The 14,852-nt window shown below is 45.4% G+C and overlaps 1 protein-coding gene and 1 long non-coding RNA gene across 12 annotated transcripts in view; one reads left to right on the forward strand and one right to left on the reverse strand.

The window, feature by feature from the left end:
- Positions 1-5,311, reverse strand: part of Kif13a (kinesin family member 13A) — a 174,826-nt gene extending 169,515 nt beyond the window's left edge. For all 9 annotated transcript variants that reach the window (XR_010051168.1, XR_010051167.1, XR_010051166.1 and 6 more), the window contains exons 1-2: positions 5,257-5,311; positions 4,935-5,025 (exon numbers count right to left, since the gene is read on the reverse strand). Coding sequence is in view for 6 of the 9 variants with exons in the window: in XM_063259934.1 (XP_063116004.1) it covers positions 4,935-5,025; positions 5,257-5,311 (146 nt within the window). In the remaining 3 variants the exon portion in view is untranslated. The remainder of the gene's footprint in view (positions 1-4,934; positions 5,026-5,256) is intronic.
- LOC106027445 (uncharacterized) overlaps positions 4,587-14,852 on the forward strand; it is a 47,910-nt gene continuing 37,644 nt past the window's right edge. Inside the window, exons 1-2 of one of the 3 annotated variants that reach the window (XR_010051169.1) lie at positions 4,587-4,893; positions 7,603-7,928. This is a non-coding gene — a long non-coding RNA (uncharacterized LOC106027445). The remainder of the gene's footprint in view (positions 4,894-7,602; positions 7,929-14,852) is intronic. The other 2 variants (XR_010051171.1, XR_010051170.1) reach the window with 2 other exon arrangements.

The following is a 14,852-nucleotide window of genomic DNA, read 5'->3' on the forward strand; positions in this document are numbered from 1 at the left end:
CAAATTATAAGTCTGTGACTCATTAGTGGGTTATAAAACCAGTTCAGTAAGTTATAACCAGCATTTTAAAATGAATTAAAACAGAAAAACCATAGAAAATAAGAAAAATACTGCAGTTAAGAGTATATTTCTATGAACTTTTACAAGACTTTTATACACAACTCATAGGTTCTTGGTATAAAATGTAGACTATAATCAAAATAATTTTTAAATCACCCACTTTAAACTGCACTGCATTTTATAATATACATAAATTACTCTCATTTTTGAAAGAGATTTTAATGTACCTTTCTTTTAAAAGGCATTGAAAATGTTGACAGCTAATAAAAACTGTTCTACTGTAATGCTCCTTACAATCCCACTAATATCATGCCTGGAGAATGCACACCCCAGGATGAATGAAATCTAAATATTCTTTGCTTTTATATGATCGACTCTGCAGTAAACCCAAAGAGAAGAGTAACAACGCAGAAAACAGAATTCAAAGTCCCCAAAATGATTTCATAATAATTCTTGCTTACAATATTCTTGCTTCTTTGATGGTTTATCTTTCTAACTTTATATAGATTTCACTAATATTTCAACTTCATGGGCAGCCCACTCAAGACCCCTCTGTCTCTCTCTTAGACAAAAGCTTTCTTTCCCTCATAAATATATTCAGCTTTTAATCGCTATTGTTTCTAGAATTCATTCTTCAATTTTAGAGAACACAAACTCATACAAAACATATAGCAGGTTGGGAGTTTCTTTCCCCTGTATCATTTGGAGGTCTTCTACCGAGATCATTGGACAGAGGTGATAGTGATTTTGTTTCATAGATTCTGGATTAGGACTTGCTGACATAATAAATTTTAGGCAGGACATGGTGGCACATGCCTGTAATCCCATCATTCAGGAGGCTGAGGCAGGAGGATTACCAAACACAAGAATGGCCTGAGGCTACATAAACAAGTTCAAGGCCAGCCTGAACTACAAAGTGAGACCCTGTCTTAAAGAACAAAAACAAAACCTCCAGGTCTATAGAGAAGTAAACTCTTGCAACACACAATGGAAATAAACTCGTTGGAAATAAACTCTTGCAACACACAATGTATAAACTAGAAACTATGCGTGTACTTGACCAACAGGCAGCTTCCACTGGACCTCTCCCCCTTCCCCACCCACTGCAAGGTCTACTGCACACCTTGTGGTATCAAAAAAAGGGGGGGGGGCAAGAAGTTCAAAAACTTTGATGTCTTTTTACTAAAGCCCTACATTTGGTCAATGTTTTTTTACTTAGGTTATGCACATTACCTTGGACGCTAGCTTTACCAATTATATAAAATAATACATTCCCTCAGAAGGCAAGTTCCATTATGTTTTATCTATGACAAACCTTCACTTACCAACAGTTAGAAGGATCAAATCCATAAGCCAATGATCTTTATTTTTAAAAGCCATCACTATCATCCATAATGGATGTAAAGAATAAATGACGGTGAAAGACATCAAAGACATTTTTTACTTCATACAAGCAAGATAACACTTCTTTGTATGCACATGTGTGCATATGTATGTACATATATGCCTGTGTGTGAGAAATAAATGAGTTTGGTTATCCTTTTTGGAGACGTAAGAGGATGAGGAAAGCAGGGCTGACAGCAAAGGTGAGAAAAAGGCTTTGCACTGTATATATTTCATCCACTTGGGCAAAGTAGGGATTTTCATTCCACCTCTAACCCCAAGCAAATTGCTTTGCTTCCATTTCCTATTCCACACCCCACAATGAAACACTCATAATCACCCAGGGGTAATTTGTGGCAAATGCACTTTCACTTTCCTCAGCAAAGGACTTTCACCCCATCTTGCAAAAGCGAATCTACCTCTCAGCATCCACAAGCACAGCACTAAAGCCCCCAGCTTTTTCCTGTGGGCTGCTGGAACCCTGGGTGGCTTCCACTGCCCTGCAGCATTCCTGCCATCACATGGTCCCTGAGCACTGGTTATGTGTAAGTCACTGGTGTGGGGATAAAGTAATAACACATACACGTGCAGTACAGCACATGCAATAGCAAACTTGTATACCTGAGCAATTGCTATGTTGTACTTTAAATTTTTCCTCTTTCTTCCCACAGCTCTCAAAAGTAAAAGCCTCTGGCACAAGCAATGAATCTGCAATTATCTGTACCAAGAGTGGTGCTCCCATGAACTTGGTAAAGGTCTCCTGAGTAGCAATGCAATGGAATTTCAAGAAAGGAATCATATAGGACTTAATGTTTCATCACGGTGAATAAGTAAACGTGTCAGCTATTAGTCTGGACCTATGCACTATATTTTAATCCTAGAATATCAGCACCAAAACAAACATCTTTAACCTTAGAAACCCTCTAGTCCTCAACTATGCAGTCTTGGCATTGATTCTATCAAGAGAGAAAAATACAAAAGCTAAGCTTGTCTGATTCTTTTCCTGGCAGTCAATATACTCTGAACTGTTTTTACTGGTAAGATGGAAAAGGTTCATCCAGCAGCTCTGAAATTCTATTCGTGATCAGTGCATTGGTAATGTCCTAGAACTTTCAGAAAAATAGTAATCTTGAATTTGGCACAAGTTTGCCAATATGCATTGAAGGACCGCTTCAATTTCCAGCCTTAGACTTCTAGCTATGAAAAGTAATAATACCCTCATTATTTGGCTCATTCACTCTTGCCCCACCCTGAGCTCTGTCCAAAAACAAATGGTAGAAATGAGTAGCAAATATAATGTGAAGGAAGCTTCGTTGCAATTAATCAACCCAAAGCCCAAAGGAGGAACTGCTTCTATTTTGAATGCACCCTTGCTGTAAAGAAAAGCTCCCTAAAGAAATATGAAACCAAGAGGCATAATGGAAATCAAAATGCACATGGTGTCTCTATCCTTGCAAAGATGGTAATTTTGATCTATAAGCAGCAAGGATACACTGATTCTCCTTAGTTCATCTATAAACAGAATGACCAGGAGAGGCAAAATCCCACTGAAAGGGCCCACATGCCACACAGAGAAGCAGATCTGTGAGAAGGGCACAATCGAGCACCTCCATTTCAATGCTATTTTTACACCTCCACATAAAGGACTGTATACCAATAAGCAGGGCAATGGGTAAATCCCAAAATCACCATAAAAATCTTTACTTAAGAGACTAACAATGGCAACTCTAAAAGTGATCAACTGATTATTTAGCATTTGGAACCAACTATCCAGTTATAAATTCTATCCAAACTCCACAAAATTAAACCTGTATCTCTGCACAAATGACAAGGCTTCAGTAGCATGCCTGATTTAAGAGTGACAAGAAGCAGGTGCCAAACCAGCAAGGAAAACAGAAGCAGCAGCTATAAAACTGGATTTAAATATTCTACCTGTTTCCCAGCCTGCTTGAAGAATCTAACCCAAAGATTTTTCTGAAATAATACAATATGGGGATGGGGGACTGTAGTGGCTAATTTAAATCTCCAAATATTTTAACTTACTCAGTAAATTTACTTATTATTAACATGAAATATATACTGCCATGAATTCACACTGCTACAGATGTATCTAAAAATACAGTATTGTAAAAATCATATTTTTGGTGGGGGATTGAGCTCAGTGGCATAAGCACCTGCCTGGCAAGCTCGAGTCTTGTGTTTGATCACTGGTACCGAAAAATAAAAAAGTAAAAAATAAATCATATTTTTAATGTATCTAAAAACACTGCCAGTGAATACATCCATTGGTGGAAAGTATTTAACACATCATAAACTGAGCTGTGTAATATCACCATAAGAATCCACTAAGGGTAGCAGAATGTTTGCAAATTAAATGTGAAGCTCAAAACAAAAAGCGAAGAACCCCCCAATCTTTACTCCTCATAATTTTATCCCCCTAATTTAGCAAACGGTGCAGGGGTATCACATGATTATAGAACGGAAACAGCTGCCTCTTTTAACAATAAAGTAACAAATCGTGTTTCAGAATCTCTCGGTGAAAAATCTCTGAAGAGCAAAATTACTACATTGTAACTCATCAATCAACAGGTGACTTTTAGAAAAACAGTCGTTTTCAGAAATTAATTTTGTAGAATTTCGGTTTTTCTTTTACATTTTTTCTTTTAACAAGCCACTATATACTGCCACGTTGAATGAATTCCAACCGATTTCTTCTGGGAGCTTACCAGAAAAATGCCAAAAATTCAAATTATTTTAGGGCATTTTCCCATACCGTTGCATGAAACAGAACAGAATTAATAAGGATCCCACAGTTACCACTTTTCAAATGCAAATATGTTGCCATCTAGTAAATGCAGCCTCCTTTAAACATTCCCCCCAGCGACTATACAGTTCTGGGTGCTACTTTTGTTTCCTTGAAAATCAAAATTCGCGCATTATCTCAACTCAGCACCAACAAAAAAACAGATTTTAAGTGAGCCAGCCAGTGCCCGAATCTGACAAGTCTGTTTTGCGCCGCCACCACCCCCGCTCCTATCTTATACACAGCGTCCCCAAACAATTCTACCAAAGGAAGCAAACGGTGAGGTGAAGGAAAAAAATCAGAGGCGCTGAGTTCCATACACAAAGACTTAGCCTTTTCACTTGGCCACTTCGGGCCTCAGTTTTTGGATCTGTAAAATGTGACCACTGAATCAATCATTCCCAGGGTTCCATCCGGCGCCCTAGCTCTCTGGGTGGCCTGAACCCTGCAGGGGACACAGCGCACTGGGGCTGGCCCGGGTCTGGGTGACCTGCCTGACACTGCTCTAGATGGGAGGGACAAGGCGTGGGGCGCCAGCGGGAGGAAAGGAACTTGGACTTGCAACAGCTCCCCAAGGGAGCAGATGACAAACTCCTAACAATAGGAGAGCGCTCTCCCGTTTTCCTGGCTCCAGCTCGCAGGACGCCGTGAGTTGGGGTCCCGCCACCGCCCGCCCGAACCGCTTTACCTTTCTCCCTGCTTGGTGTTGGAGGGAGGAGGGTGCAGGACCGTCTGGTTCCCTTCCATCTCCACCACGCACTTGGTGTTCAGCTCCAGCTCTGAAATCACAGGGGCACGCGACCGTGGCGGAGTTGAGCATCCGCGCCCCCGCGCCGGGTCCCCCGGGAGGCGGCTGAGTCGGGAGCCGGCGCCCCGGGCGCTGCGCCCTCCCCGGACCCCCGGACCCCCGGACCCCGGCCGTCCGCGGCCCCCTCGCCGCCCCTGCAGTTTCCAAAGTTGCCCCCACCCTCCACCGGAGCAGAAAGGGAAACGAGCGGAAAGCTCCTCACCTCGTCGGTTCATGGGCCGGACCCGGACGGCAACTTTTACCTTGGTGTCCGACATGTTGGCGGCGCCCGCTCGGCCCGAGGCGGCCCCTCGCGCGCCGCGCCGCCGCCGAGTGCTCCGCGAGGCAGCGCTGGGGCGCGCGGGCCATCCCGGGGGAGCGCGACGCGGGGCGGCCGGGCCGGGGAGGGGCGCGCGGGGCGGGGCGGGCCGCGGGCCGCGGGGCGGTGGCAGAGAGGGAGGAGGCGGCGGCAGCGGCGGCGGCAGGCGGGGAGAGGAGAGGAGAGGCGAGGCGAGGCGAGGCGAGGCGAGGCCGCCGCGCGCCCTGGGCCGCTCTAGCCGCGCCGGCCCCACCGAGCGCGCAGCACCGCGACCCCTCGCGGCCGCCCGGCGCCCGGCCGCGCCGCCATCTTCGCCCCGCTGTGGAGACCGCGCGGGGCCCGGAGCGGCGGAGGGACCCCGGGGACGCCGCTCGGAGCGGTACGGGCTGCGCTGGCCTGGCCCACGGAGCGCTCCCGGCTCCCGGCTCCTGGCTCCCCGCGCGCCTCCCGCGGGCTGGCCGGAGACCTTTGTGGGGAAGCGAGACGGACGATGAATCGGTGGATCCGCCACCGAAACGGTGTCTGTGTATAGCGTGCACTCGTTTCCCTGCCCTTCCCGGCCTCCGCTGTGGTGGAGAGATGGCGAGCGGGCGGGAGGGTCGTTAGCGATTACATAAGAATGACATTGCGGAGGACTCTGTCACCCTGCCAGACGCAGACCGCGCGGCCAGGGCGGGGAAGCCCAGAGAACCGGATTTATTTTGCGTGGTTCAACAAGTGCTGGTGGGGGCGCTTAGTGAGAGCCGGGCGCTTTGAAACTGCGCGAGTCTAAACCCCAGAGTTTAGACCTTGGCTTCCCCGCCCCCGCCCCCATGTTGCTTAGGTCGGGAATCCGTTCATTCAGGAATACAGCCATTGGAATTTCTGCTGTGGGCCTACTGTGTGCGGGGCGCTGGGGAGGGTGCATGGAAGAATACGTTCAGGGTCCTGACTCCAGAGCCAGCCAGCATGGAGAAATGGCGTGCCAGGCAGAGATGCGTTTTGTAGTAGACATCGTGTGGCAGCTGCTAGGAGGAGTGTGAGATTTGGAGACACCAACAGGTGCCAAGTTATGAATCTACTTTTTCACCTCCCCCACCGCGTCCCTCTCTATCTCTCTCTGTGCTCCACTGAACCCAGAACCTGGAACATGCTCCGCAAGCACTGCCATCACCTAAGCTATGCCCTTCCCCAACCCGCTAGGAGCCTGGCTTTAAGCAATACCTGATACTCCTTCTTAACTCACCCTCTTACAGGCCACTGTCAGTTCACCTCTGAAGGGCCTGTTGGATTGTTTTCTGCTTTCCATTAACTACTGCTGCAAGCCTGTTTTACCCATCCTTCAACTATTCAACCAATGTATTTGGAGCACCTGTTTCAGGATAAAGGACTGTTGAATACGGCTAACTCAATAAGCAGAAACCTAGTTCCCTGTATATCTCCTCACCACAGGCTACCTAGATATGCTCTTAAATGACCTACCGAGCTTTATTTCCAATGATGTCTTCCTGCTTCATGCTGATCCAGCTTCCATACCGATTTTGTCATAAAACAAAAATTCTGGTCTCTGATCATGCGCGCTGGTCTATTGTTCAAAACCATAGAAAAGCCTGCCCTAGTTAATAGTACCTCCCACAGTGCCTGAACTTGTTCAGTACATCCAGGACCCTCTTCACAAGCAAAATGCTATCCCATCCTAAGCCACTGTTCCAGCAGCTTCCACCAGTTTGGAATTTTGGAGGTTTGAGTTGTATCCCCACAAGACACATCAGTGCTGGTAAATATGACCTTATTTGGAAACAAAGTCTTTGCAGAAATAACCAAGTTATAGGAGATCTGGACAGATGGACACACACACAGAGTTAGATCCATATGAAAATAGAGGCAAATATTGGAATAGTGTACCTACCAGCCAAGGGAGTCCAAAGATTGCTGACATCCATAAGAAGCTTTAAAGAGGCAAAGATGGATTCTTCCCTAGGGCCTCCAGGGAGACCATGGCTCTACTAACATCTTGAATTTGGATACTTAGCTTTTACAATAAATTTCTGCTGTTTTACAACCACACAGTGCTGAATTATTATGGCATTTTGGGGCTGGGGATTTAGCTCAGCGGCATAAGCACCTGCCTTGCAAGTGTGCGGTTGTGAGTTCGATCCCTGGTACCAATAAAAAAGAAAAAAAAATATTATGGCAGTCTTAGGAAAGAAATGCAAGAATCACTAAAATTTATCCCCCCTCCAATTCTTTTTCTTTCTCATTCTCTACCAGATCATGAAAACCTGAAACTGCACCTTTGCTGTAAAGACAATGGAAAATTTAATGCAGGTTTGGTTCTGGAGCCAGGGACAGATACACTCAAGGCATTCTTTGAGATTAATTAATTTGGCATCTGTCTATCCACGCAGAGGATTGCTGCAGTCATCCAGATGAGAGTTGACGATGGCATCAACAAAGCCAATGAGAGAGCAAATGGAGCAGAAGAAACAGATGCAGGACTTAACTGTGGAGATGAAAGTGGGCTGATTTGGCCACCAATCGGATGTGAGGGTTGAAGGGAGCAAAAGATTGTGCCAACTGGGAAAAGAACTGGAAGGGTAATGGACCAGAATCCCACAGATGGACAAGGACAATGTGTCTTAAGTGAGAGGGGTGTGATTAAGTTGGTAAAGTGTCCATTGGCTCTTTGTAGGGTGGCCTTTCTGCTTTTCCAGTGCTCTCCAACATGAAAGGCTCATTCTTTATTGCTTCTAAGGAGAATTCACTAAATGTTTAGTCTTTAAAGTTTAAAGCTAGGGCATAGTCTTTATAACATTTTACCTTCACTTATTAGGAATTATGTTTTTTAGTAGGTGCTTTGTGGGTTCTTATAGATCCTTTTCTAACAGTCCCCCAAACTGTCATTTGTCTTAGCCACTTTTCTCATTTTTGGGTCAAAATACCTGGCACAATTTAAAAGTGAAAAGGCTTATTGTGGCTTACAGTTGCAGTTCCTTTGTCAGCTGGTTCCAAGGCAGAGATGGCAAAAGGGCCTGAGCAGAGGAAGTCTGCCCATTCCCTTGATAGTCAGGAAGCAGAAATTGAAGAGAGCAGCCAGGGAGGGAGACCTTCCAGGTCTTGCCCCAGGGACCTGCCCCCTCTGACCTGGCCCTACCTCTGAGCATGAGAATTTGGGGGACCATTTCAGATCTAAACCACAGCATCATGCATTCTCTACTTGAATGTCTAGTGGCAGGGTACTCAACTTAGAAGGGGACCCAAACACTCCATTAATGACTCCTCTAAAGTTCTGCATTTAGAGAGGCCCCCTGAAGAGGCAGATTTCCCCCAAAGTGCTGTCCTCCTAAAGCTTCATACTCCAATTCTAACTCTTCTTGTACATGAAGCCCTTTATATATATATATATAAAGTACCAGGAATCAAACTCACAACCTTGTGCTTCCCAGGCAGGCACTTATGCCACTAAGCTAAATCTCCAGCACTAGATATTTATATTTGAAGATGGCTCTTAGGACTTCTGAAGATTTCTGTGCCGTTCTGACTACTATTGTACAATAAATCTCCAAAACATAGCATCTCCAAACAGCAATCATAGTAACATTTCCCATTGTTTCTGTAGGTGAGGGACTTAATTGGGGAGGGCTCACATGGGTAGTTCTGGCTGTGGTTCTGTCACAAGATTGCATTTAGATGGTGGCCAAAGCTAGAACTGGCCAAGCATTTCTCCCTCTGTGTCCTCCCAGGTATTCTCCATCTGGTCTTTCTGTGGGGGGGAAGAGGACCCTTTTTAGGGTTAGGGGGGTGTACTGGGGATTGAACTTGCAACCTCGCGCTTGCCAGGCAGGTGCTTGTGCTGCTGAGCTAAAATCCCTAGCTCCAGGGGTAGGAGGGTCTTGAGTGTCCACCAGATGCCTATATGTTAAAGGCTTGTTCTCTAGCCCATAGCACTTCTAGGAGATTGTGAAGCCTTTAGAAGATAAGACCTAGTGAAGGAAATCGGGTACTGCAAGGCTGGTGCTAAAAGAGACCGTAAGACCCTGGCACTTTCTGTGCCTCACACTTTGCTCTTCTGGTCTGCCTCCAGCTGAGCAGCTTTGCTCTACCAGATCCACCCTCCAGTGGGGTCCTGCCTTACCCACAGGCCCTGCAGCAGCAGCAGCAGTGGTAACCAGCCATGAGCTGAAACCTCTTGAACTGCATCAGAAATAAACCTTTCCTCTTTCTGAGTTTTTTTGTCTCAGGTGTTTTGGCACAGTGACCCAAAGCTTAGGCTTCCTTGCATCATGGCAACTGGGTTCTATGGTGAACAATTCAAGGGCATTGAAGGAAGTTCTCCCATATTGTGTCACTTCTGCCATAGACTCTACAAGACTTCTGGATTCAAGGGGAAAGCCACAGCCCCCTTATCTTGATGGAAGAAATATCAAAATTTTATTTTAAGAAGAGCATGAAGAGTGGGAGACATTTGTGATGGCCCTTGTTAGAAAATACAATCTGCCATATAGTGCCTGCCTTCGACCATCCCAGCCACCTTCTCTGACAGTGTGTTATAATTAAGTGAAGCCCAGCAATTATAGTCTTGCTTTTCTGGCTTATAGGTAGCCTGCAGCAAGTCGTTTAATCACCAAAATCTGCAGTTACTTCATGAGTAACAAATGGAGAATCTGAACTCCCACGTGACATGAATACACCTTTCTGAATACCTGCCTGACACATAATGTTCCATTTTTTGTGAGAATGCCGTTCCTCCCTGCCACACCCTCCTCCCTTCAGGATTCCTCCAGAACACCTGTGCTGCCGCATGTGGTTCCAGTGCCTGGCACAATTGTTCCTGCTACAGACTGAGCCAATCAGATTCCTTTGGAAACTGGGCTTGAGCAGTGATGACTGAGAAAGTGACCCTCGGAATCACACTGTCTAGTTTGCACTTTGAATCTTACCTTCTAAGTAAGAAAAAAACCTGTGTTGATTCTTCTAGGCCTTGATTTCCTTATTAGAAAAAACCAGAATGAGGCCATGATAAGAGTAAAAGGAGCTGCTTGATAGGGTTGTTATAAGGATAAAATGAGACCCATGAAATTCTCACTGCAGGTTGTGAACAGAAGACAGTACACCAGAAGTCATCTTGAGAGCAATTGGAGCAGCTGTATTTTGTCATTGTCATTGGGAGGCCCAGAAAGCTTCAATGAAGGAAAAGGATCATGAAGGTGCTTGCAGAGACACAAAGAGAAAAGACAACTGTCCAAGTTTCTAAAAGCCTTGCGGATTCCATTTCTAGGCTCTGTTAAGCTGTGCTGCAACCCTGCCCCAAGATTCTTTGCAGTGAGGACAGCATTAGCTAGAAAGGGAGGCTAAGGGCAGGAAACTTAGCTCAGTGGTGTAAGTTTCTGCCTGGCAAGTTCAAGGTTGTGAGTTTGATCCCTGGCATCAAAAGAAAAGAAAAGAAAAAGAAAGGAGGCTAAGACTGAGAGGCTCAGTGAATGGTAGCTGCATTATTTTTGTCAGCATGGAGATCATTGAGAAATTGCACAAAATACCGCTGCCTTTGCCCTCGAGCCACAGTTCCTTGCCACAGAAGGATACTTAAGGTTGGGCACTTGCGCAATAAACAGGATGGAAAGTGAAGGGTAGCAACGTGCAGGAGTGACAGCACAGACTTTGGGGTCATCAAGCTTTGATTCAAATCCCATCTCTGCCACTTGCAAGCTATGTGACCTTGTTTAAGTCCATGTGATCTCTCAGACAGTGATAACTGTGGTACTTACCTTGTTGTGACACACACATTTAGACGAGGTGCAGCATGTGGTAAGGGTTAAGTAAGCATTGCGTGGTGTTGTCATGTCCTCACTGTTATTTACAGATCCGAGACTACCTTCAATGAGCTGAGGTTGTCATATTTCTTAAGTGCCCAAGGTATGTCACCATGTGAAACAAAAAGCAGTCCTTAAAACCACTCTGTGAGGATAATTCTCCCTCCCCATGTCCTGAGCATCTCAAAAAGCACATTACCCACTGGAGGCCACAGATGAACCTCTTAGTCTGCTACAGATGCCTCTTTAGGTGACTTGGCTAGGAAAGGGGGAACTGGGGTACAGGGGCCTAACCTAATTGGCTAGTTCTAGGGCCTTTCCCTAGAAAGAAGGAAAGTTGGGAATCCTAACCTCACAAATTTGGCAGGAATTTATCCATCTAGAACTTACCCATCTAAGAAAGAGTCTTCAACTGTAAACAAAGAATTCCAACTGAATGATTTCTTACAAAGAATCCGGAACTTTCTGTGTCACCCACTCTTGGTTTCTTGCTTTGTTGATTTGTTTTCCCTTATTCCTTATTTAGTTGGAGTACTCAGAAACGGTAAGGAGTGCTCTAGAGGCTGAACTGACAGTGTTCCATGCTGCAGGAAGAAAAGCTCAGGGCAGAGCAAAGCAGCTTTTTGAGGTCATGGGCCTGCTGTGTAGGGGTCAAGGCCCATCAGAGACCTGGCCTCACCTGAACAGAGGCCTGTGAAAACCAGTGGCTTCCCTCACATGACATCCTGGCTCCAGACATTCTTTTCAGTCCTCTCTGCCGTCCTCATAGATCAGTAGGAGCAGTCATTATGGCTGTGTGCACTAGTCCTGGGGTGGCCTGGTTTGAGACTTCATGCATATGCTTGTTTGTTACGAAAAGCCTGTTAACACAGCCTTTACTTTAGAAGTGGACATCCCATGGGTTATGAAGAACCGGCAGACAACTGATAGCAAATATCCAGGGACTCTGGAATCATCTGATTTCTATGAGACTAAGTTCTGAAGCTATTACAGTCAGAAGAAGGCTGCCAGGCTGATCTAAAAACTGGTAATGGCTTAAGTCTGTAGCAAATCAAACAATAATCCTGGAGCAGACAAATAAGAGGCTTTCCATAAGTCTCATTTAGCAAGTGTATCAGTCAGCGTAGGGTAAGAGGCCCCATGGTGGCCGACAACCTTCGAATCCCAGTGTTTCAAAAAGCAAAGCTGGATGCATCAGTCATTGACTTGTCCAGTACCACAGGGAGCGGCTCTGCACCTTCCATTTTCATTCTGAATTTCAGGCTGGCCAAACAGTTCTCAGCTGGGTAAGTGCTAGTTTCATATCAAAAAAAAAAAATCAATGTTGACAGACCACACAATGGCTCATCAAATCTTGCTCAGATATGGCATATGTCAGTTTGCAATTTTCATTGAGAAAGGCAGGTTGCATGATCAAGCCAAGATGGCATAGAAAAGAATAATTATCCCCCAGAGAGAGAATCCAAATGTTTTATCACAATAGCATTTCTATTTCACAATATTGAACAAAGAATTTTTTTTTTATCAGTACCAGGGATCAAACTCAGGACCTGGCAGTTGCAAAGCAGGTGCTTATGCCACTGAGCTAAATCCCCAGTCCCTCAAAGAATATTTATCAAGCCTTAACTACCAAACACAGTTCTACTATTTAATCCTCACAATAACTCTAGGAAACACACACTATTATTATCATCCTATATATCACTGGTCGGTAAATAAAGAGAAAATTAAAATAAACTGTCCAGTGTCATGTATCCAGGAAATAGTGACCTTGCAGTGTTCCAAATAAAACTGGGAATTAGGGGTAAAGCTCAATGGTAGAACAATTGTCTAGCATGTGTGAGGCCCTGGGTCCAATCTCCAGCATCACAAAAAACCAAACAAAATTCAAAAACCTGAAAAATTAAAACTAGTGATCTGCATGATTTGGACCTGTATGTGAGTCTTTTTTTAATGAGGGTGATAATAAATTTACCTGACGCATCTATGATGTTTTCTGTCACAGAAATATGCTAAGAAGTACAAGCAGTAGTAAGATTGTATGAAGCCATACAGTCTAATTCAATGTTTTACTCCTCTGACACCCTTACAGAACGCTGATGGGAGGGAAGAGCAAGGTAATCCTCCTGACAGCAGTGCTCATGGCTGTAGGAGGATGTGTAGCGTTGCGCAGATTATGGCCGTAGCAGGGAGAGCAGACTTTGATGTCAGACCCACTGTTGTTTGATTTCTACCTCGGTCGCTCGCCTGCTGTATTTACCTTGAACATTCAAGTCTTGGATTTTCATATGTAAAACGGGCCCAGCCATTCTCATTTTTTTGAGACTCTTTTGACAATTGAAAGAAGTATATATGTAGAATACTTGGCCTGGTGACTTCCGTAGAACATATATTCAACAAATAGTACTTGTAACTGTTTCTGGTGTTGTTGTTTGACAATTGTACAGGATTTTGATAGGAATAGCTGTGGAGAAGCAGTCCGTGTGGAGGGACCAGCAGAAGCAAAGCACAGAGGTAGAGAGACAATGAAGCGCGGTGCTTCAGGGACTTAGGCACTGTACACTTGAAGAACTGGTTCCCTGGATAAATTAAACATGGAGGGCAATTTGGGAAGGCATTGTCCATGCTGGAAGGGGAAAGGGCCTGCGGGGCGAGCAGAGCAGGAAGCATGATGAGAAAGAAGTCTCAGAACACATCCCTTAGGGAGATCTCTGTGTGCACCCAAGGTCAGTACAGCCTCTAGGCCTGCCTTCTTCACAGCAAACCCAGCAGCTATTCACAACAGGGTCAGCAATCTCTCACTTTGCAGAGATCCATAAGCCAGCCTCATAGACATAGCAACTTTGCTAGAGGATTCCACACCTTTGGAGCCTGCTCAAATGGAGTTAGACAGAGGGTCAGACAGAGGGTTAGGAAAGCTTGTGTGGCATTTAGGAATATGTTTGTCACCTATGGGTGGAGGGTTCTTTTGCTCAATTTAGACAATAATCACAAACAGCAAAGTGTTGTTGCTCTTTCAATGTTAACACCCTGAGCTAGTGGCTATGCCATTCCCCTGAATGCACTCAAGGGCTCTTCTAGTGAACAGAGACGATGGTCTCCAGACAGTTCTCTGGCTATTAGCCACTTTCAGTATTTCCAGTGCCACTTACTGGGCCATCTATAGTGCCAGCAACCTTTAGTGTCAGCATTTCTTAGTGTAGCAGCTCAGCCTGCTCTGCTTAAGATAAAAATCATAAATAGGCAATAGTATACCATCTAAAAGAGGGCTTCTTGGACTTCCACTGCATTACAAGGGAAAGTAGAGTACAGACTGACCTTGCTAAGACTGTAGGGAAGCTGTTTCTGCAGGAAAACAAAGACTCCTTCATACACACTGTCAGACTCATTGTTTCATAGGAAGGGAGGAGCTCATTGGGGACCTGATTGATAATGGGTGCAGAGAGGAGGTGTCATCTGGGATGGATCCACAACAGAGACTTGCTGCAGCCAAAACAAATGTCTCCCAGAGCAGCTGTGGGTGTCTGCTGTAACTGCAACCCATCATGAAGCATTTGGGGCGGTACTGGAGGGGAGAGTTGGGCCCCCTCGCCCACCTCAACTTGACCAGACCACTCAATCACACAGGCTATGGCCCATAATGAGAGGGGGCTGGGGGGCCTGTGGTTAAGGCACAACCTTAGTTCTTGAACACACGCTCGTAAAATGACT

The sequence above is a fragment of the Cavia porcellus genome, unplaced genomic scaffold, assembly GCF_034190915.1.
Source record: "Cavia porcellus strain 051 isolate PalLab524CR breed Dunkin Hartley unplaced genomic scaffold, mCavPor4.1 scaffold_13, whole genome shotgun sequence".
NCBI lineage: Eukaryota > Metazoa > Chordata > Mammalia > Rodentia > Caviidae > Cavia > Cavia porcellus.